The 23,852-nt window shown below is 43.8% G+C and overlaps 2 protein-coding genes and 1 long non-coding RNA gene across 5 annotated transcripts; 1 reads left to right on the top strand and 2 right to left on the bottom strand.

The window, feature by feature from the left end:
- Positions 1-1,330: 1,330 nt before the first annotated feature.
- Positions 1,331-8,192, top strand: LOC136507901 (transcription factor E2FB-like). Of its 2 annotated transcripts, none has more exons than XM_066502496.1 (14): positions 1,331-1,639; positions 2,865-3,045; positions 3,134-3,190; positions 3,296-3,381; positions 3,648-3,736; positions 3,811-3,865; positions 4,007-4,059; positions 4,136-4,186; positions 4,281-4,329; positions 4,437-4,502; positions 4,590-4,666; positions 4,774-4,993; positions 7,278-7,347; positions 7,455-8,192. In XM_066502496.1, exons 1-14 carry the CDS (start codon positions 1,481-1,483, stop codon positions 7,574-7,576), a joined length of 1,335 nt encoding a protein of 444 aa, XP_066358593.1. In that variant the 5' UTR covers positions 1,331-1,480; the 3' UTR covers positions 7,577-8,192. The 2 variants fall into 2 exon arrangements, with proteins under 2 accessions (XP_066358593.1, XP_066358592.1); XM_066502495.1 differs by having other exon boundaries at positions 7,452-8,192.
- On the bottom strand, positions 5,627-7,271 carry LOC136507903 (uncharacterized). Its single transcript, XR_010771779.1, has 4 exons — positions 6,944-7,271; positions 6,259-6,351; positions 5,980-6,125; positions 5,627-5,894 (listed from the first exon to the last, which is right to left on the bottom strand). It is a non-coding gene; the product is annotated as an uncharacterized lncRNA (long non-coding RNA).
- Positions 8,193-8,669: 477 nt separating the features above from the next.
- On the bottom strand, positions 8,670-14,380 carry LOC136507902 (alpha-1,3-mannosyl-glycoprotein 2-beta-N-acetylglucosaminyltransferase-like). Of its 2 annotated transcripts, none has more exons than XM_066502498.1 (18): positions 14,076-14,380; positions 13,864-13,966; positions 13,668-13,718; positions 13,440-13,527; positions 12,950-13,012; positions 12,029-12,140; positions 11,683-11,728; positions 11,544-11,606; positions 10,863-10,929; positions 10,716-10,784; positions 10,563-10,632; positions 10,400-10,461; positions 10,231-10,320; positions 10,049-10,143; positions 9,762-9,824; positions 9,634-9,672; positions 9,391-9,561; positions 8,670-9,232 (listed from the first exon to the last, which is right to left on the bottom strand). In XM_066502498.1, exons 2-18 carry the CDS (start codon positions 13,930-13,932, stop codon positions 9,122-9,124), a joined length of 1,329 nt encoding a protein of 442 aa, XP_066358595.1. In that variant the 5' UTR covers positions 13,933-13,966; positions 14,076-14,380; the 3' UTR covers positions 8,670-9,121. The 2 variants fall into 2 exon arrangements, with proteins under 2 accessions (XP_066358595.1, XP_066358594.1); XM_066502497.1 differs by having other exon boundaries at positions 13,864-13,944; positions 14,076-14,379.
- Between the last annotated feature and the right edge of the window lie 9,472 nt (positions 14,381-23,852).

Raw genomic sequence — 23,852 nt, 5'->3', positions numbered from 1 at the left:
ACATATACATGAAGTATTAAATGTAGATAAAAAAATAATTAATTACATAGCTTGATTATAAATTACGAGACGAATCTTTTAAACCTAGTTAAATCATAATTAGACAATAATTATCAAATATAAATAAAAGTGTTACAGTGTCAAATACTGATTCCTAACCCTCATCTAAACAAGACTCAAGAACAGCATCCGGAGAAATATATACTCCCGTACTTGTACTACGTGGTTTTATGTCAAGGAGTATACAGTGATACTCGTTGTCTTGTAGTACTTATTTAATACTACCTGCGTTAACAAAAGAATACAATCATATGATCGTTTCGGTCAATGTAGCTCAAATTTAATCGAGTTTACAGTAAATAATATTCGTATTTATGTGTTCAAATAATTTTATTATAAAAACATATTATATAACTAATCTAATAGCACTTATTTTATATCATAAATGTTAGTACTTTTTGTTATAAATTTAATCAAAGTTCAAACAGCTTTTCAAAAGTGAGAACTGCATTCTTTTGTGGATGGAGTGAGTAGATGGAAATTATTTTGGCTTTGCTATTGAGCTAAATTTCTGAGTTTATAAAGAAATATGCATTTTAAGGCAAATCTTGTCTATAAATTTAGTTCAAACTACAGAAATTTAATTTAGGATTAAATTAAAAACGACTTGTGGTTTTTGAAACTCACCACAAGAATAATTCTAAAACTCGAGCACTACTTCAACAAACTAAACTAAGCCACGCCATCAGAATTTGAGTCCCTATCTAAGATGAATTTAGGATGATGAATACTTGCCAAAAATGCTTGAATAGGCATTTGTTTACTGCCTGAAATCATGCTCCCGTAAGTCCTATAATTTTAAGCACAAAAAGAATAATTTTACAAAGCTACAATTATATATTTCAAATAAATGAATCTACTGTGGTCTTTCTTTTTTACCCGAACGCAACACGTGAAGTAATTTGTAACTGATTTTCTAATGTTTGACTAACCACATTTAAAACTAGAGAGAGAGCATTAGCAGCATTTTAGAATCTATCTTAACCTACGCGTGTCCTGTTTGCTAGTACTGTTTACATATATATTCCACTATACGAAAATTCCATGATTTTAGAATAGGTTTGAATTACAAATTTACAATGCACGGAAACAGAATTGCTCAAACATTTTTGTTTTACAGTTTTGCCCGTATTCCTCCAGGCAGGCTCCAGTAGAGCTACAGCGGCCGGCCCCGTCCACACCATCTCCGCACCATAAACTCGGGTCGCAACCCCCACTGAAAACTCCAATTTCCCTCGCTTCTCCCACCCGCTTCGTTTCCCGCGTTTTCCTTCCCTCCCCTCGCCTCCCATCCCCTACCCCGCGCAAACCCTCGCCCGCCGCCTCTTCTTCCTCAGATCCCAGCTCCAGGACCCTGCCGCCCGCCCTTGCGCGCGCGCCGGTCCTCCGATCCGCGCCCCCGCGCGTGCCCCGATTCCGCATGGCGGCGGCGGCCGGCGACGGGGCCAGCGAGGCCAGGGCGCGGGCGCTGCTGCAGCTGCAGCACCCGTTCGCGCCGCCGCCGGGGGAGTACCACCACTTCGGGGCGCCTGCCGCCGCCGCCGAGGAGATGGTGGAGGCGGTCGTCCTCAGGACGCCAGTGAGTTCCGGGGAACTGGTGGTGTGCTGCAGTTGTTGTGCTGAAATTCCCCGTTGTTTCGGTCCGATGTTCGAGCGCGCCGGTTTATATTGGCACGGCCCCTCCCGACAGCTGCGAGGGGAGCTGGGGGAGTCCGCGCGCATCCCTCAGACTGAATCGGCTGTAGCAATGACTTGGTGGCGAGCGAGCTGGGGTGGATGGGGATGGGTGCGTTTTGGTGTTAGCCAAGACGTTTTGCTTAATTTTGCTATATATGGTCCCATCTGCTGCGAATTCTGCACGGATTCGTGGTATCTGCAACCTGTCGTTACTTTAGGTGGTGATTACAAGGATAGTTTGCTGCGATTTAGGTGAATGTTGCTACGATTTAGTAAGAGAATGTACTAATCTGGTGAAATTTGCAAATTGGACGGTTGAAAGAATGGATTACGACCTTTTTACTTGGTGCTTACCCACACTTAGAATAAATAACCAGTGAAGCAATACGCACATGAACGGATTATTGTGTCGATGAATCAGTATAGTGTGTGCTGATTTATCTGAGCTTTCTTTCGGGTGATTGCCAGGTGCATAACAAACTATTACCTGATTTTGATAAACACTTGTTAAGCCTTTGCATCTTGTATGATGCATTTTCTTAAAAGCACCAGGCAGTAGCAATATGTTGGCAGTAACTTGAAAACACTAACTGGTGCTCCACAATGCTGAAAATTCAGTGTGGACTATGTTTCCTTACTAAAGTGTAAAGCCTCATGCAGGCACATCATCTGAACTTGCTGAAAAATCTATAATGGTTATGAACTTTTGTCAAACAGTCTCCTTTTGCACCAAAATAACACATCGCTATCTTGCAACCTTTTTTTTCACTGATGTGCCTGAGCACGTGTTTCGTTAAGAGGGAAGCAAGTGCAACCCACGTCGCTGCCAAGGCTAACCTTGGTGGCTGTTGTACAAAGTTTTAACCCACTATCTTGCTACTTTAGAACACTACTGTCTAATCAGTCTGGCATAATCTACTGCCAATTTTGCCGTACTAACAATTTCACGGGAGGTTTTACACTTGTCTGCATGTGGAGACTATCAGGATGGCATTGCACGTTTTTTAGTAGTATTAACACTTTGCTCATAAATATTATATCCCAAAGCCTTTTGAATGCATTATGCGTTACATCTGCATGTGACTCCTTATTTAGCTCTGTTCCTAACAAGAAACTTCCTATTGCAGTTGAAACGGAAACATAATAACAGAGCAGAAAATGAAGCTGACTTGATGATGAGCCCTGGATATGCTAATGCTGGCAGCAGCCCAGTTCCTACACCCCCTTCAGGGAAAGGTTTAAAAACATCTGCCAAGCCTAAGGCTACGAAGGGCCAGAAATCTTGCCCTCAGACCCCTTTGAGTTTTGGTGAGTGATGCCACACTTGTAATGTAAACTGTAAATCATCCTATTTGGGACCAAAGTACTCAATTCAATTGCAAATACTCTTTCCCAGGTTCTCCGGGCAATCCTTCTACTCCTGTTGGTGGCTGCCGCTATGATAGCTCCCTCGGTGAGAAGAATCAGCTATTGGTTTTCCTGTTTTGCTGTTCACATTTCTGTGGCATCTTGATCAGTTTTCCTTTTCTTTTAATTGCGGGGTATTATTGCCTTTTAGGGCTCTTGACAAAGAAGTTCCTCAACTTGCTAAAAGGTGCACCTGGTGGCATTGTTGATCTGAATAATGCTGCAGAAACTCTAGAGGTTGGTGCTTCCTTTTTTTTTTGGTATCTTGTCCCAATCACGAAGGGCGGGCCTAGTGCAAGCGGTATAGTCTTACCGCCTGTGACCGGAAGGTCCCGGGTTCGAGTCGCAGTCTCCTCGCATTGCACAAGCGAGGGTAAGGCTTGCCACTGACACCCTTCCCCAGACCCTGCACAGAGCGGGAGCTCTCTACACTGGGTACGCCCTTTTTGTCCCAATCACGGTTTTCTTTTGTTAAACATATGCATATGGAACTTGGTTTGCAGGTACAAAAAAGGCGTATATATGACATTACTAATGTTCTCGAAGGGATAGGGCTGATAGAAAAGAAGCTTAAGAACAACATCCGTTGGAAGTAATTATTTTCAATTTCTGTATCTGTAATTGGTGTTTAATGGCCATTACTTAATTCATGTGGCCTTTTTGTAGAGGAGTTGATGACTCTCGACCCGGAGAAGTTAGTGATGATATGTCTATCTTACAGGTACCATTATTCCATTTCTCGCTATGTGACTAAGTTCTTTTGAATTCTTGTGTGACACAATTTGTCGAATTGGGAATGCAGATGCTTAAGTAATGGTTCTTATCTTGGAATAAATATTTGTTCTTTATATGTTATCAATAGGCAGATATCGACGCTCTCACACTGCAAGAGCGCAATTTGGATGAACGAATAAGGTTAGTCGCCAGCTGTTAAAAAGCTCATATTATTGTTATGCTTTCACTAAGCATGCTTCTCCAATATTTCTTGCAGTGAAATGCGAGACAGATTAAGAGCGCTGACTGAAGATGAACATAACCAAAAGTAACTATTTTTTTTTCTTGAGACTTGAGCAACTTCCTCAGATGTCAAGGCAGTGCAACTTTTAGATCTTCTTAATGAATCCCTCTACCTGCAGGTGGCTTTATGTCACGGAAGATGATATCAAATCTTTGCCATGCTTCCAGGTACTTCTCTTTACTAACTCTAGTGAGTAGTGACTGAAAATCATTACTAATCTGTATATATATGAATTGATTATTAATATTAACTAATAGTACCTTACAACTTTCAGAATCAGACTCTAATTGCTATAAAAGCACCGCATGGTACAACTTTGGAAGTCCCAGATCCTGATGAGGTGGGTTGCAAAACCATCCTTGTTTTTCATACTGGGGATCCTAGAGGGATGTTGCATGTCGTTAATGGAAGCAACCTTCCTGTGCAGGTTAATGGTTATCCTCAAAGGAGATACAGGATTGTCCTAAGAAGTACCATGGGTCCGATAGATGTGTACCTAGTTAGGTATATGCTCCTTCTATCCATATACGCCTGGCATTGTTATGCTAAAAACATAAATTCAGAATGTACATCTCCAACCTGCCTAACATTGTTTTATTGGTTGATCATAGTCAATTTGAGGAGATGAGTGGCATGGAGACTCCTCCAAGGCCTACACAGACAATAAGCATGGATTCTATGGAGAATCCTAGGACGCCTTTGGCTGCGGATTGCAACAAAGTTACAGGGATGAAATCAAATATTCAAGAAGGGCTTATCCTACCTTCTGATGCACCAAGTACTTCACAGGACATTTCAGGGATGATGAAGATTGTCCCTTCGGAGCTTGATGTAAGTTCACTTGTCTAAGAGCATTTTTTTACTATTTCATAGCATCGCTCGTTGCACCTGCCCTCAATTTCTCTTTAGGCTTCACCTTTAGTTGGTCTATGCTTCGTCCAATTTGGCACATATCAACTACTTTGCTTCACTTCACTGCAACTTGTTTTTAGCGAGTATCAACTTCCATATCACTTGCTGGGATGATAGGTGACATGCACGTGTGGCACGCACGTGTCTATCATTATGATAGATTTACACCTAAACATATCCATGAGGGCTACTTGCACTTCTTGGTACATTTCTAACCGGCTGCGATAGCCAAAATATTTTCCTTGCCTTCAGAAGAAAAGTGGCTAGACAAGCATCTGAAAACCCAAGATTCTTCAGTGACTCTTCAAATCTAATTAGTAGTCAAGAAAAGCGCAGTTCCTAGGTATAGAGGGTAGCAGCAAGTAGCCAAATCATCTCAGGTCTCAGGGTTTCAGCTTCGATGCATATATACAGTTCCTACCTAGCATAAACATACCAGAATAGGGCCTTAAATAGCTCGTCGAACTTTTAGACATTTTTACAAGTAAGTGCATCATTTCTTCAAAAGGACAGCTTCCCAAAAGATCGAAAATTTGAAATATTCCTGCCAAATAGCATCCATTTTCTAACTTACTGATCATATACTAAAATAGTAACATAGTGTAAATCTTGGAGGAACTGACAATGCCACTTTAGCGGTACATGTTTATATTATTTTCGACAGTTGAAAAGAACTGTACAGTTCCTACTTCCTACCTAGCATAAACATACCAGAATAGGGCCTTAAATAGCTCGTCAAACTTTTAGACAGTTTTACAAGTAAGTGCATCATTTCTTCAAAAGGATAGCACCCCAAAAGTGGTCCGTACAAGGAAGATATCTATATAAAAATGTCATAAGAACTCAAATATATAGATGCCAAAAGAATGATTGAGCTGGGATGATTAAAAGTAAATCACACATACTGGGACTCTCCAAGGGATGACTTCGCCATGGTGAAGCAAACAGGGTGGACGGAAGACGCCATTGGCTGTGTCCGACAGACATATGACATCTTATCCCCAATGACCTCATGTTCTGATGGATGCTGCTGATCACTTGAGTGCCACTACTGCAAGGCATACAAGGCAAACATATGAGACGAGCAGTTAAATTGGATGCTGGCATGCTGCAACTCAGAATTTTTGAATGGTTAAATTTGAATAAAATCAAATCTGCACTCAAAGGATGTAGGATTTGCAAACCTTCTAATAAAAGAGTTAAGTATGTGATCCTCATGTAGGGCACTAATTAAGAAGCTCCTATTTCTTTTCCCTGAATGCCATCATGACTGACTTCTGAAAATTTGAACCAAATAAGAATGAATGAATAAATAGCAGGCAGAATATATAGAGCTAGTACAAAATAAACTTATCCAGCAAGCAGAACACTACAAAAATAATGTAATTCAAATCCATAATCATGGTCAGTAACTCAGTATTACTCATACAAGTATTAGACTTTCCAAATTATTCCTAGGAATTTTCGGCATAATTGCAAGCTTCAAAATGGCATGGACAACCAAACCAGAGCACGGTATATATTGCTTAAAAAAGCACCATAAGCCAGGGATTTCCAAGCTCAGCATATGGATTTTAAAACTGTCATATGGATCAGGAAACATGTTTCAACGGAATGCATTTAGCAGTAGCGAATATGTTGCATGAAATAGAAAAGCAATTAATTATGCATCTTTTGAAATGACTTCAAAGACTCGAAAATCCACATATAGATCACTCTTGAAGCAAGCTTTTCTTTTGGCCCACTATTGGTGCAAATATCCAGCAAATCGTATCTATATTAAAGGCAGTCTTCCAGATAAATTATTGCTAGAAATCCTCCAAAAAGATGTATTAAATGGAATGATTTTGTCTAAGATCATTTTCTTACTATTTCATAGCATGGCTCGTTGCACCTGTCCTCAATTTCTCCTTTGGCTTCACCTTTAGTTGGCACCTATCAACTACTTTGCTTCACTTCACTGCAACTTGTTTTTTAGGGAGTATCAACTTCCGTATCACTTGCTGTGATGGTTCAACAATTGATCTGTAAAGAGTTACAAATTGAGTTTTTTTTTTAATCAAGCATCACCATATTCACTGGTTATGCATCCATTTTGGAAAATGGAAACTAGATAATTATCTTTGTGGCACTTCTGAATTCAATGGCTTTCATTTTGCAGTTAAGCACTTTATAAGGCGTTAACCCCGTTCTATATTGTCAGGCTGATACAGACTACTGGCTCTTATCGGACAACACAGGAGTTAGCATGACGAACATGTGGGAGACAGGACGTATCCTTCTAACAGTCTTGTCACCCTTATCTTTCATACTTGCACTAAGTTTCTCATCTAGTATAGTTTGATGTGTAACCTGTAAACCCCTTAACCGAACAAAGCAGAAGATGTGGAGTGGGACAGGATTGAAAAATTCAACGCGGAAGATTTCCTGGAAGTGGGCACTCCCCAGCAGCAGGATAAACCAGCCAACGTCATGGATGGCGGCCCCTCCGGTATAAGCTGAAACCTGCCGAATCACGGCGGAGAAATACCTTTCATAGTTCAGCGGCCGCTCCGATCAACCTGGGGCAGTAGATGGCTATGAGTGATGTACAGATGCCAGATCAGTAGTTGTAACTTACTAACTGTGTAGACCATGCCATCGAGAGTTGATGGCGCAGGCAGGCCTTGTCAGGTTCATGCTCAAACATTGCAGATGCAGGCTGAGGCGGCATTGGCTGTGCCTGGTAGTTGTTGCGTGCTGTGTATCGTAAGGTCACAGCACTAGGAGTGTACAACTAGGAATGTGTGTGTGTATCGAATCCATTTTTAAAATAGCAGCCATTATTATTTATTATTTGAGTGGTACTGATCCATTCTAATTTTTAGAAGCTCATATACTAGGAATATTTTTTTTCCGGTCAATGTCGAATAGCCTGTAGTACTTGTGTGAGCAATCGTAGATGGCACCACACCATGTCACATACTCACATGTCAGTGCCGCGTCAATGGGTTATAGTCAAGGACCATGTGATGACTTCAAAGAAGCTCGTAAGATATGGTATTTGAAGCTTGGGACGCTCCATAGTCAAAACACTCAAGGCTAATGGACCCTTAGAAAAATGCCTCAAAAACGTAACTTGCAGCGTAGAGAATAAAATATATACGAGTATAAATTAGGTCGTCTCAATTTCAATTTCAATTGAGTCAAGAACATCAGAAGACTATGGAGAGAATCTTGCCTGCGTATGCAGTAATAACTCTACAACCTTTGGTTGGACACTCGGCATTAAAAAAACAAAGAAATTAACCAACGGGGATTGAATTTTGAAGTGGTCGTCTCAAATCCCGTCTTAACCAGGGAAATCAATCCCATGCATTTGGATGGAAGAAACTCCCACCCATCCTCCACAAACCACACACTTAGAAACATCAAAGAATTTCAGAATGTTGCATTACCTATAAGTTATAACTAGCTTGCACAAAAACAGAATCCATCACTCCAGTTTACACAGCATATTCAGAACAAGACAGCCCAATAACTCAATGGAATGGATTGGATGCTTATACTCTAATCTTGTCGCACATCTAGTCACCACAAAACAGTACAAAATATGAATGCCCAAGATTCCATCCATGTTGATATTCCAAGATGCCCAAGAAGAAAATTTGATCATAAAAATACACCTTTCTTTTACCGTTAGGATCGAGTGTCAGGTCAGCTAGTCTGCTACATTCTCTTTTAAGTGTATACCACTGCATCGTGTAAAACCCTAAATACACTCCAGGCTAAAAAGTCCCTTGCTGACTAAACATTTCCAGGTGCAGGGAAAAATATAATAATGCTGGATTATATCTTGCAAATGTCCAATAAACCAAGCCCATGCTTCTACTACTCAGTACCTTGGGTCAACACAATCACTTCTCAAAATTTTGTTCACCATGCATCCTGATTGCTCCATGCTCACAGAAATCAATTAAGCATTCCCCGATATTTGCCTGCCATTCCAACCCTTGCTAAAACAAGGGTTCACCTCAACTCCATAGTGAAGTTTACTTCATCAATACGCTACACTCCCAGCTGATGAAGAGAATCTGGGCTGACAAGAAATATTCGCCTTTGACTACTGTTGTACCGGAAGACTACTACTCCTTTGTAAGCTGTTCGTGGGATGCCATCCTGGATTTTAAAAAAAATAAAGAATCATGATACACTCTGCTGCTTTTCAAATCCCAATCAGAAATTGATAACAGAGCAAAGAACTACATCTACAACATATGAAAAACTGTTGCTTCACATAATTAAGGAAATTATCTAGATTTGGGTTAAGAATAAACCTTCCATTCTTCGAATATTCCAAATTGACGAGCTATCCGCTCAAAATCTTCCTGATCGTTGTATTGGATCCTTACATCCTCAGCCATATTGTGGGCTTTCAACACAGCATCCGATCCATGGAGAGGAGTGGCACTAGCTACCTCTTTTCCAAATTTGGTTAAAAACTTATCCTAACAGTATCACAATGATTAGGCACTTCTTATGCGAACGAGAGCCTTCAAAATCCAATTACCAGTTCTTACCTCCCCAAGGTAGCTCAGATCCTCAGAATTCCAGTCAATCTGTGGCCACAAATAAGAACAAGTAAATTTCAGCCACAAGTAGCTCGTAACAGGATTACAAAATGAACAATATGGAAAGTTTTGCATACATGAACATCATTTAACTTAATGGGCTCCAAATATTGCTCAAAGAATTGTCCCAAGCTTGATCCCTGCAAAGAAAATATAATGCCAGCAATTGTGAGATGGCCACAAATGGCTCGTTGGTTTCTATTGCACAAAGAAATACGGTACTTGCCGTGGCAGGTTCACTTTTGACTGTTACCTGTTGGTCTTTATTGCATGAAGAAATGTGGTACATGTGACTGCTATTCCTATTGCTATAGCAACTGCCAGTATTTTAATTAAGAAAATTGAGGAAGAATAGCCAACGTACATGCTTGCCAAAATTGTATGTTCTACAAATTTCTGGGCGTATGAATTGCCGACTTCCATGTACCTCCTTTAGCCTCACCCAATCATCCCAATAAGTAAAATCTCGTCAAGGAAAAACTAGATAAAAAGTGGAGAAATAGCACAGCTAGTAATAAAAATTATTTAGGAAGCAGTAAGGATATGCTTTAGGCCACTTTGGTGACAGTTCAATCCAAGTGGGTTTTGTTAACATCCATCCAAGCCCAGGAAAGAAATCCGAGCGGTAAAGAGCTTCTGCAGAACGCTAGCATAGCAAAGTGAATAGTATTCCCTCTAAATAGGGAAAGGAATTTGAAAGTATCATAGTACAAACTTGGGTCGTGAACAAACAGCTTTTGCCCATTGTCATTCCAAGAAGAAACAGCCATAATCGTCCTTCCATGCCACAATGATTAGAATAGAAGGAAAGTGAGTAGAGAAATTTATATATCGAGTTCCTCAGATTTGCAATTAGAAAGCATAATAATGTAACATACTTGTCATTATCAAGTAATTTAGCTGCAGCCTCAAAGTATTCGAAAAAATCCGGGGCAATCTCCATGTCATCTATTAATAAATGAATTATGAAAACCTGTTGGAAAACAAAATATGTAGTAATAAATGGAAAAGGATCATCATAGATGTCAGACCTTCTAGAATGATTACTCGAGCAAAGTTATGTTTAATGAATAGGTTGTCCAAGGCCCACTTATAATGTTCTGAACAAGTGCAAGTGTTAGGATTTAGGAACCACATAAAATCCTTAAGAACACATACATCAGTTAATGAGCACTTACTAGCAATCTTGTAATATGCTGTCAATTCTCCTGGCCTTTCAGTTCGCACAGGTTCAAGATCCACATGCTGCGACATATAGAAAGCATAAAGACCAAAGAAAGTCTTAGCTAAATGAATCAATTACTACTTTGCATGGAAACCAATTCAACTAACGAAGGGGGGGAAACATACTACCGATGTGAATTTGAATCATTGATTTCCAATACAAGGCAAGTTCGTTTCGACCTTCATTTAGCTCAGTGAAAACAGACACCAGAGTAAAACAAGGTCTTTTGGTCTCTATTCTATATTTCATACTGGAGTCAATGCCATCATCCTATTTGAGGTCCTCACAGATATGTTAACCCTAATGCTACCAAAATAATGCAAGGGTTTTCTCCATCAGGGCTATGTAAAATTCCACAAGTAACTGTTATGAATAACACATAACTGTATCGAACAGCCCAAGGGGTAATATATTGAATGCATTAATGGAATACAAAAAAGGACTCTAGATTCAAAAAAGAAAAAGGATTCTAGTGCTGAAATGAAAATGATTCTGTTACTCCTACTATGAACATCACCTCTCTGTGACAATGTCTAATGCTTAAAATACAAAGAACACAATGGACTGTGTTCTACGGTACCAGTTAAATAAGAATGAGAGCTCTAAAAAACTAACACAACATTTATTTCTGCACCTGCATATATATTATTTGTTTATATTCCAAAGCTTTCCTTTTCACAGCTCCATTTGCTCCATCCTGTGACAAGAACCGATGAAAAAAAAGGACTTCCCACACATTTAGTGGATCCAAGAAAAGAATGGTATATCAGTACCTGAGATATAAAAAGTGGAAACTTTGAAGCAACTGTTGTCTGATACCTGCAACACATACATCAGTCATTTAGAAAGAAGCTCTATGCACCAAGCTAAATTGAGCTAAACAGGGTTAACAGGTAGCAATGAAGAATGCAACTTAAATCTGTGTATAGAACCACAAATGATTAACACTGGGTGGGTACCAGTTCCAATTTAGGAAACATTTTAGGAAATCAAGAGTAGAATACTAGAATAGATTTTTTTTTTCTCCAAAAACACAGGAGATCTGCGTCTCATTGCATTAAGAAGAAAGAATAGATATTTTTGCCCTTTGAAAATGAATGATTCAGACGTGAACCATACTTCAGGATAGATTCAACTGTTCTCTCTAAATAGTCCGGTCGATTGCAAGCCATTATGACAACAGCAGCAACAGGAACCACATTATTGTCTAGTAGCTTCTGCACACTCCTTTCTGCATTTATTAAATAAAGGGTTAGATAGTACACAAGGGTAGACGTAGAATATACATAAAAGGAAGAACAGTGTAAATTAAGTCAAAATGCAATTTTCGACCCAATAAGCAGATGGCAGCTGCAAGGTTTAAGTACAAGGTGTCTAATTTGGCATTTGGACAACATTTATCAAATTTTACTACGGTCCATTTGTTGCAATGCTATTTCTAAACACACTTTACTCAGATCTATACACACTCCCTCTGTCCCAAAATAGAAGACCTTATAGGATTAAAATTTTGTCCCAAAATAGAAAATACTTGACACTCTCACTTCCCAACGCACCTTTCTCTTCTCCCAATACACCTTTTTCTTTTCCCAATACATCTCTATCTCTGTTTCCCTCTATCTCTCTCCTTGTTTTCTGTGCACAACATCTTTTCACTTTTCCTTAATTCCCGTGCCCAAGCCTAAAACGTCTTCTATTCTGGGACGGAGGGAGTAGTATATAAAGGTTAAAATATTCTCATCTCACATATACAAGTCATCGAAAATGATAGTTGAATTCTTCAAAAGAATGGTAATTTCAAGATGATAAAACAGTCAGACTGTTTATGAGTTGTTTACAATACATGGAGGATCAACAGTGTGCATAATGCTCCAGTATGGCAAGGTTATGATGGGTGAATGATGCAGTATCCTACAACCTAAAAGTTTTTTCCGTGTATCATAACTGAAACAGTGGGAGGACAAAGAAATTCAACTAAGGAGGACAAAGGTAACCAACAAAATGAATAATCAAATGCTAGAAGAAGGTGATGGTTCATACTTTCAAGATCTTTTATCAAAATCTTCAGATGTGCACGTTCTTCATCTTGCCGTACCTTTATCTCTGTTGCATCACCGAAACTTTATAATGTTAAATACCCACTAGATCTGTCAGTCAAGATAATACACAAAAGCAGACAACACCTCAAAAGAAATAGAAGGAATTTTCATAAAGCAGGGAAAAGCAAATCTGTACTGCCATGATCAAAGCAGTGTCGAGATATACAAGCTTATTCAGGAGGTGATTGGTGAAGATGAGCATTGTAACAATTTATCATCAGCAAAAGCCGTAGTAAGTTTTGTCACAGAGCACAGCACGGCAAACTAAAAGTTGCAGCAAGCATTAGTTGAGTAGTAAATATCCAAGACAGTGCCAGGAACTATATATCGTAATCAATTCTATCTTGCAAGCGTTACACTTGGTCAACCCCATAGATATGCCTGATTTGAGTTGTAATTGTAAAGCAGGTGCAAGTTTAAGGTGTCTGTACCTTCCAATGCTACAATTTTCTCTTGCTGCATGCTGACTTGATCGATCAAGGACTTTAATTGACTGGTGCACTGATTTTCAGATCTTTCCTGTATGGTGCAAATTACAGGTGTAAACAACTGAGTTATGGAGTGCCTTCGATCCTAGTCCTACAGTGAGTCCACAGAGAGATGGGAGGCTTCCAATGGAAATGCATAGAAAGGAAAGAGAGACAATTAATATTACTTACTGCTTCTGCAAGACGATCTGCATAATGGGACTGAGTAGCAAAAAGGCGCACCTGAAGGGAGAGACTGTGTCAGTATAGCTCACTCATAGAGATGGAAATAGAATGTGAATTCATAGCATCCGGAGACCGGACCACTGAGACCTCAATTGGACAGTGGACAAAGAGACAGAAAGAAAGTGCAGGTAGGCTCCCATACTTGGATGTAGATGAAAGCTGCAGCGGCAGCGAGGAGGAGGAGGCGGAGGTCGCAGGGGCTCCGAGCCATCGCCGTATACACCTGTAATTAGATTCAGATCCGACTACGAATAGTATGTCACGGTTTGGGCGCACGGTTTTACCTACGAATTTCGTTAAGGTTTGGGCGCACGGCTTCGCACAGCAGGAAGGGAGGACAAGGGGAGGGAATACCTGGTGGTGCTCGTCGCCGGCCAAGGTGGCGAGTGGCGAAGTAGGACAGCAGCGACGGTCGCGGGGACACCGTGGCTGCAGAGGGCGGACGCCGCGCCGGAGCTGGTCGCGAGGACGCTGGGCCCCAGGTGGTGCTCGACCGAGCGCAGTCTCCTCTCCGCCTCTCCGGGTTGCGGCGCGGAGGAGACCGGCAGCTGCCGAGACGAGTTCAGGCGGCGGGCCAAGGGTCGAGCTACCAATAGTACTTACTAATCGTTTCCAAAAAAAAAAAAAAGTACTTGCTAATCCATGAGTTATGCAGTTACTCTCTCGGTGTGTGTATGATCTACACTTTAATGTTTAGGACCGAGCGTCCGTCCGTGCCGTGCTTCCTCTCTGCTCTCTCAATAATATCTGCTTCGCGTGTTGTTGCGTCGTACGCTCGTTGGTGCCGTCTCTCCCGCCATGCAGCCCATCTCGCGCTGTGCAGCTCCCCCATCTAGCACCGCTATACATCCCGCGCCGCGCTGTCACACCGGTTTCATAAAACAAAACCGAATGCATATCACATGTATGCCAGAATCTGTTTATTCATACCTGCGACAACAAAATGATACATTGCAATGTTTATTAAAAAACGATTACATATATAAAAAATGACCAGAATGTCTAAACACAAAATTACATCAGAGTTCTAGCAGAGCAGGGTCTCCATCCCTTCAGGCAGCTGACCGAGGGTACACCAGCCTAGCATCGACACCGTCTTCAGAAAACACCATCTTCTAGAAACTCCATCTTCTAGTCCGAACCGCTGGGTGGGGTAGCAAAGGGGACAAAGAGATGGGTGAGCACATCGAAATGTACTCCGCAAGTGTAGGAAAGTATGACATGCGGGCCAACACAAGGAAAGGCTAACAGGGTTTAACACCCCTTAAGCAACACACCTATTACCTTAAACCTTAAGCACCTATTTAACTAGGTGAGATCTTCCTTCTCCTCAGAGAACCACCGAAACCAACACTCGGATCCCATCCGAGTACCACACCTGGATTCCATCCAAGCAAACCAACACTTGGATTCCATCCAAGCCTCCCAACTGAACCAGAGCCATCTAATCAAGAAGAAGTCCAGGCCGCTCTTAACCATGAGCACGGCTGATATATCAGTTTTACACTCTGCAGAGATTGCACACTTTCACCACGAGTCATGTTTTCCCATCACGCTTCACACTACCTAGGTGCTCAGCGGGGTCACACTACAAGGCCTTTACAAAGTCCCTCCAAGTTTGTTTTACACCTTCACTAAGGTTTCTAACCGCTAACAGTGGGTACCAACACCACTGCAGAAGCCCCCTCTTGTGCCACACAAACCGACCCGATGTAGCATAACTTGGAGGAAACGAATTACTTGGCCAGGGCCAGAGCCATATAGCCCTCGGGGTTGCGCAGTTAAGCCGGGTTACTTGTCCATGAACCGGTCCTTAGAATCCAAGCAGGTACGAGCACCAACCCGAGAAACATAACATATATATAAAAACCAAATAGCCATCATACCATTCCATCCATCCTGCTCAGATTCCCCATACTCCATGTTATTACCCACAGAGGTTACCAACCTCAGATCCATGTTGCATAATTCATTAATCAAGTTTAACATTATAACCCAAGCCATCCCAAGACTGCAAACTAAGCATTAACTTCTACCCATCCAAACTGGGTTTCAAGGATGATATAAACAAATCGAGTAAACCCTAGCATAGGATTCAATTTGAAACTCTGCATGCAACTAATGGTCTAACTAAACTAACTCAAATCAAAACAAAAGTAGGAGCAAGTATGGTCAAGGGCACTTGGCTTCGAACTGGTTCGGATCAGAGGTGTCGAATTCCTGGTCCTAGAAGTTCACGGTGTCGGCGCCTTCTGCGCACAAACAACAAGCATGGACCCACAAAACAATTAAATAACAGTACACCATAGCACATTAAAAGATTATAAAACCTATACTAAATAGTAGTACTCGTCACTACGATCGCACGGATAAAAAGAACGCGAAAAACGGAGTTGAAACGAAGAAGTTACGGCCCCCCGAAGACCAGGGACTAATCTATGGAGAAATCAGGGACTAATTTGCGAAACCAGAAAATATTTATTTGCAATCGGGTACTTCTTCTTCCTTGGTTCAACCGGGTTACTGTTGCTATTCGCGTGCTACAGCGCCGGTAGAGGACTGGCCGGCTGGGAGGCCAGCAGAAGAGCACAGGGAGGAGAGGGGGTGGCCACGAGGACAGGGCTGGGTCGGCCAAGGAGCTGGCTTGGCCACCCGGAGGGAAGGCAGGGCCGACTGCCAGCAAACACAGAGAAGAAGAGAAGGGCTAGCAATGGAGATGGTTCGCCGGAGAACAAAAATGAGATGGAAATGGGTCAATCGGTGATGGATTCGTGCAATAGGATATACCACGGCGTAGAGAATGAAGAGATCTACCTCTGGGTGGTGGTGGTTGTCGCCGAAACGCGACGATTTGCCTGAAAAAGCTCGCCGGAAACCTAGCATCTTCTAAACTTCGGTGTCCGATCTAGGAGGCTACGGGTGGCGGCTGCGGAAACGGGCTGTACTTCTGGAACCCTTGCGTCGAGAGGAACACCGCATAATATAGTCCTAGGGTTTGGAAAAGTTTCAGAATTTCTTAATTTTGGGTTTTATTTCCTATTTAAAAATAATTCCAAGAAATTCCTGAAATCATATTTAAGCCACGAAAAATCACAGAAATTAGAGAAAATTCTAAGAAATTTTTTTTGAGGTAGATATGAACATGATGGATCAAAATATGGAGTTTGGATCTCATTAAAAGGTTATTGAAAGGTTTCAATAATAAGATTAAGCTGTGGGAAAAAGAAATTTAATTCCCGGAAAAAGCGAGAAAAATTCCCGGGAGACTCGAAACGACTCCTAAACGTGTTTTGAAAGTTATCACATCATAAAACCAAGATGCAAACGGGATGAATGCAACAAAACAATTAAAGCCTATGTTGAATTGAGTTTTAATTGTAAATAGTTTTTCCTCCAACTATAAATTTGGTCACATCTCTACTTTAGTTCTAGCAAAATTTAGAAACTTGCGAAAATTAAAAAGTTCGGGTGTTATAAACCTACCCCCTTAAGATGAATCTCATCCTCGAGATTCAGAAATGTTGTCAAAGAGATGAGGGAACTCTGTCTTCAAATCATCCTCTCTTTCCCAAGTGGCTTCTTCCTCTGAATAATGCTTCCACTGAACTTTGCACATTTTGACTCTTTTGTTCCGAGTAACTCTTTCTGAAGTTTCTAGAATTCTAATAGGCTCTAAGAAAGACAAATCATCTCTTATATTAAGTTCATCAAGAGGTAACTGTTCTTTAGGGGCTCTTAAGCGCTTCTTTAATTGTGATACATGGAACACATCATGTATCCCTGAAAGCTGTGAAGGCAGTTCTAGCTGATAGGCTACCACTCCTTTCCTATTAATCACCTTGAACGGACCGATATACCTTGGTGCAAGCTTTCCTCTAACATTGAATCATTTGAGACCTCTAAACGGTGACACCTTAAGATATACAAAATCTCCCACTTCAAAAGTCAACTCTCATCGTCTTTTATCTGCATAACTTTTCTGTCTAGACTGAGCTATCTTTAAGTTGTTTTGGATTTCTTTTACTTGTTCCTCGGCTTCTTTTATAACATCTGGACCAAATACCTTTCTTTCCCCGACTTGGTTCCAAAACAAAGGAGTTCTACACTTTTTCCCATATAAGGCTTCGAATGGTGCCATCTTAAGGCTTGCTTGATAACTATTATTGTAGGAGAATTCTGCATAAGGTAGATGTTTATCCCAACTTTTGCTATTCTGTAAGGCACAAGCTCTCAGCATATCCTCTAGAATTTGATTGACTCTCTCTGTCTAACCATCCATCTGCGGATGATATGCTGAACTAAAATTCAATCGAGTATCCATTGATTCATGCAGTCGTTTCCAAAACCATGATGTGAACTATGTACCTCTGTCTGACACTATGATCTTGGGCACGCCATGCAAACACACAATCCATGACATATACAACTCTGCAAGTTGAGCTCCTCGATATGACTCCTTGACTGGGATGAAATGAGCCACCTTTGTCAACCTATCCACTATTATCCATATAGAATCATAACCCGACTATGTCCGAGGTAACTATAAAATCCATACTTATTTCTTCCCATTTCCACTCTAGAACTTCAGTGGTTGTAGCAAACCTACGGGTCTTTGATGTTCAGCCTTGATTCATTGACAAGTATCACATAACGCCACATACTCAGCTACCTCTCGTTTCATGCCGTACCACCAAAATTGCTGCTTGAGATCATTATACATCTTTTGTGCTACCAGGGTGTAGAGAGTATGCTGAATCATGTGCTTCCCTCAGAATTAACTCCTTAATTGACTTTATGTCGGGGACGCAAATCCTTCCTTTAAACCATAACACACCTTGTTCATCTTCTATGAATCCTAGGGCTTTGTCCTCTTCAATCAATCCCTTGATCTCTATGATCTTCTCATCTGTCAACTAACCCTTGCGGATATCTTGTTCCAATGTAGATTCTACTTCCATGGCAACAGCTTCAGTGTTGGATACAAAGCCCAGGTTGAGTTTAGAAAACTCCTCATACAACTCAAGTCATTGTTCTTGTAACTCCAACACATTGCAATAGCTCTTCCGACTCAATGCACCTGCAACCACATTGGCTTTGCTTGGATGATAGTTGATATTAAAGTCATAATCCTTTATCAGTTCTAACCATCTATGTTGCCGAAGATTCAAGTCTTGCTGAGTGAAAATATACTTTAAGCTCTTGTGATCTATGTAGATTTCAGTCTTCTTCCCAATCAAATAATGTCTCTAGGTCTTTAGAGCATGAACTACTACCGCTAACTCTAAATCATGAGTTGGATAATTCACTTCATGCTTTCTGAGCTGTCTCGAGGCATAAGCTACTACATGACCTTCTTGCATCAGAACACAACCTAGACCTTGTCGCGAAGCATCACAATAAACATAGAAACTTTTCTGAACATCTGGCATGATTAAGACTAGAGCAGAAGTTAATCTCTTCTTCAGTTCATCAAAACTAGCCTGACATTCTACTGTCCACACAAACCTTGATCCTTTCTCCAACAACTTGGTCATAGGTCTTGCTATCTTTAAGAACCTGTTGGGTTCATAAACCCGGGGTCCCTCAGGGACCGGCTTCCACGCCAAGACTCGGCCCAAGCAGACAGCACGCAACTCATGGGTTGACCCAAGAGTCTAAAACAACAGGCTGGAAGGGCGGTCCAGTCATCGACCGAAAGGTCTGACCGAGGAGGAACAACACCCACTCGTTGACTACTTCGACCCACCTCTCCGACCGAAGCGCTCACTTCAGACTCCAGCCGCCTTCGGACGGCCTCTCCGATCGGAAGGCTAGCCCAAACACTACTTTTGACTCCGACCCCGCACTCTTCGACCGGGGATACGCCCAGCCCCTACTCACCGCTCTTCTTCGACTAGCACGATTAGAGCCAACTAGGATCAACTGACCAGGGACACCCGCTCGGTAGGGACCAGGAGACGTGCGGAGAAAAGCAAGGCAAGGCTCACAAGTCAAACCACGGTACAAGGGACCGTACCCTGCACAGAATAGTACTTCGTGATCGGCCTAACATAAACAGTATTGTAGGCGCCGATATTTCCCTCTGTAGAATTATGGGTGCCATTAACTCCCACACGGTAAGGCCCCTCACATGTCTCTGGGCATCGATAGTGTTGTGGGCGCTGGGATTTACTGTACCGAGTGCACATGGTGAAACTCCTCACATGCCTCTAGGCATCAACAGCATATGCAGGTACCAACATCTGCCATACCCAAACAAGGATGATGGAACCTCCCATGTGCATCTGACATCCAACAGTGTTATGAGCGCCTACCATCATCCTGTACCTGTCGGCGTGGGCAACAAGGCTTAGAAGCATTAGTACTCTCTCCCTCTCGCTTGTAAGGCAATCCCCTTCATCTATAAAAGGGGATGCGCTCCCTCCAACATAACCCAAGTTGATTCAGGCTCAGTCCCTTTAGATTCATTAGATCGACCAAGTTCACTAGTCCACAACCGTAGAACTGCCAGGTTCGAACCTCAAGCGCACACTTGAACATTTAGCTCGTAGCGGAGCTCCTGTTGCTCTTGGCCCTTCCGACCGGAGCCGACCGGACCTCTTGTACACCCTATCTTTCTCTTTCTCATTTGTAACCCCACTACAGACTTCGAGCACTTGGGCTCATGAATAAAGTCACCGACCGACTCAAACTGGACGTAGGGCACGTTGCCTGAACCAGTATAAACCCTGTGTCATTGAGTGCTAGGCCACCTCCGATCACAACGTATGACAAAACTACAAATATTTACGTGTTGGTCACTTTCTGCACTGACAGTTGGCACCGTCCGTGGGGAAGACGCTATACGTTCAACACTTTTTGGTCATCGGATGACCCACTTTTCCACCACCCTCGCTGTGGCGGGCCTAGGCGATACGATTCGCTTCGGCTCACTCGAGTTTCCCGCTCCCCCACTGGTTGGGATGCGGGTTCCACCCGTCTTTGAGCCATCCTAGGCCTTCCTCCTCGAAGGCCTGGACTTTGTCACCGACCGGATCGGCATACTACACCTCCGCGAGGAGGCACTAGTTCCGGCACTCGTCGGAGGGGTGCCCTCCATCGACTTCGAGACGCATGACTTCAACAACGCGGCATCTGCGCTTCATTCTGAGCAAACTCTCTTCTCAAACCCTGCTGTAAGTAATATGCGTACTGTTATTTACTCTTTATCTAGTATCTCCCGACGATCATCCGGAGGGACTGTATTGCCCGCGCCACGAACACCGTACGATTGGTTCCCCTACGACCTCGCGTCCCCCACAGATGCGTACGCTCGGGGGCTCCGAAGGATGCTGGCGCCATCCCCCCTCACATCCGAATTCATGGGAATGGCGAGCTATGCTCCCGCCACTCTCCACAAACTCCTAGATGACGAGGGTGAGAGCGACGGCTCCAGCATCGGCGATGTGGCACCTCGCCACCGTCCATCCTGAGAGTGCGCTATGGCGGATGCTCCAGGACAGCCGTCGGTGGTTGTGGAATCTACGTAGACTCACACCCCTCTGAACCTGCATGTGGGGGCCCTTGCGTCTGCGCAAGCGCATGCTAAGGAATTACTGCAACAACGATAGAACCAGTTGCCGCCCATGCCGGCGCATTCGGTACAGCCCATTGTGCCCTATGCGCATGGCCCGGCAAGTGGCGCCTGGGGTCACGTCTGTCAAGTCCAACATAACATCATGAATGAGGGGAACGATCTCTCACAGTTCACTCGGGCTGGCCAAAACATTGCTGCTGCGGCAATGCTTCTACGCGGTGTTCCTGAGCCCGTCAAACCCAGGAGCGGGCAGTCTACCGAAACCTTTGGGTTCTAGTAGAAGCCACCGCTGTTCAACAGGCGGAAAGCTCTGCATCACGACTCTGACACGCGCCCTCTCTCCCCACTAGGGGAACAGGGACACGCCAAATGAATCGCTCCATCTGCTCACCGCTACAGCCGCCACCTACAGCTCAAGGGGCGGTAGCCATGCCTTGGTCCAACCTGGTGCCTGCTCCACACCGACCGCCAGTACACGAATGGCCCGGTCCGCACTAGGACGCTCGCAGCATCATCAGCAACCGGCATCGGGCCTGGCACAATGATGACGTCCACCGAGCGGCAGCAAGAGCAGGCGACATGGATCCTGGCCGAACCATCGAGGAGAGCAGTGAAACACGCCCTAGGCACGGTCGCCGACCCAATGACCAAAGTCCCAACCCTAAGGGTCCGGGGCCGCGGGCCTTTGACTGGCGTGTCCGAAGAGCACCGTTCCTGCAGCATTTCTGACTACCCACCAACATCACCAAATACACCAGGGAGACAAACCCAGGCATTTGGCTCGAAGACTTCTAGCTCGCCTACCAGGCCAGAGGAGTGGATGATGACTATTTCATCATTCAGTATCTTCCCATTTGCGTGGGGGAACACATTCAAGCATGGCTTGAATTCCTCCCGCACAACAGCATCCGCGACTGGGTGGACCTCAAGAGGGTCTTCGTCGGAAATTTCTAAGGGACGTATGTCCGCCCTAGAAACTTCTGGGACCTCAAGAGCTGCCAGTAGGAGACCAACGAGTCCCTACGGGATTACATCCGTAGGTTCTCCCAACGATGCAACTCCCTCCCTAATGTTGTCGACGCAGACGTCATCAGCACATTCCTCTCCGGGACGAACTGTGAGTCCCTAATCCACAAGCTTGGCTACCTAAAACCCCATACCACCCGCGACCTACTCAATGTCGCCACTAACCACGCCTCTAGCGAGGAGGCAGTTGGAGCGGTCTTCAGCGGAGGCCGGGACAAAGGCAAGGCCAAGCACATGGAGCAAGGCAAGGGCCCCTCCACACAGAGGGACAAGAAGAACAAAAAGGATTGGCGCCGATCGGACAACACCACGATGGTCGCCGCAGCTGATCGCACAGGCAAGTAGCCCCAACAGGGGCTGCCTGACCACTTCAACAAACTCATGGACAGTTCATGCACCAACCACGCCTACCCCATCAAACACTTCTACAAGGACTACGAGCTCCTCAAACATTTCCTTCGATAGGCCGGCGGGCCAAAGGAGGGAGACAGCAAAGAGGCGGCAACCAAGAAGGGAGGTGCGACAGGCAAGGACAGAGATGGCTTCCCTAAACCTAAGGAGTGCATCATGATCTTTGGCGGGTCCAATGCCATCTGGATGAAATGCTAGCACAAGGTGCTACAGGGAGGCATGCGCCGTCGAGACGGCTGTCCCCTCCTTCCTCAGCTGGTCGGAATCTCTGATCACCTTCGATCAAAGGGACCATCCCCCCCATGTCGCAAGACCAGGATGCTACCCACTTGTCGTCGACCCTATCATCTGCAAGAAGTGCCTCACCAAGGTGTTGATGGACGGAGGCAGCGGCCTCAACATCCTCTACATCGACACCCTCGACACCATGCACGTTCCCCGGTCAGAACTCCACCTAGCGGGTTCTCCCTTCCATGGGGTGATCCTGGGAGCATAGGCATACCCACTCGAGTAGATTGATCTACCCATCACATTTGGCAAACAAGCCAACTTCCACTCAGAGGTCCTGACCTTCGAAGTGGTGGACTTTCTAGGGTCCTACCACGCTATCTTGGGGCGTCCATGCTACGCTAAATTCATGGCGATCCCCAACTACACCTACCTCAAGCTGAAGATGCCAGGACCAAACAGCGTCATCACTGTAAGTAGTGCCTTCTCGCACGCCTTCACATGTGACCACAAGCATTTCAAGCTCGCCACCGTGGTCATCAACTCGTCTGAGCTCCCATGGCTCGGGGAGTTGTTAACCCTAGCAGTCTCGGACTGCAACAAACCGACCTCCTCAACGGCCTTCCGCCTACTCGAGGAAACCAAGGCGGTGGGTATCGACCCCACCGACCCAACCAAGGCGGTGCGGATCGGGACCCAGCTCCCGGGCAAATAAGAATGCGAGCTCATCAACTTCCTATGCGCCAATTGCGATGTCTTCACATGAAAGCCTTCTGACATGCCAGGCATACCGCGGGAGGTCACCGAGCACGCACTGCACCTCATCCCAGGCTTGAAGCCCGCCAAGCAGTGTCTACATCGCTTCGACGATGAGAGACGCAGGGCAATAG

Source organism: Miscanthus floridulus, chromosome 15 (genome assembly GCF_019320115.1).
Source record: "Miscanthus floridulus cultivar M001 chromosome 15, ASM1932011v1, whole genome shotgun sequence".
Lineage (NCBI taxonomy): Eukaryota > Viridiplantae > Streptophyta > Magnoliopsida > Poales > Poaceae > Miscanthus > Miscanthus floridulus.
The sequence above is the reverse complement of the archived record's forward strand: the minus strand, read 5'-3'. Positions and strand labels throughout refer to the sequence as shown.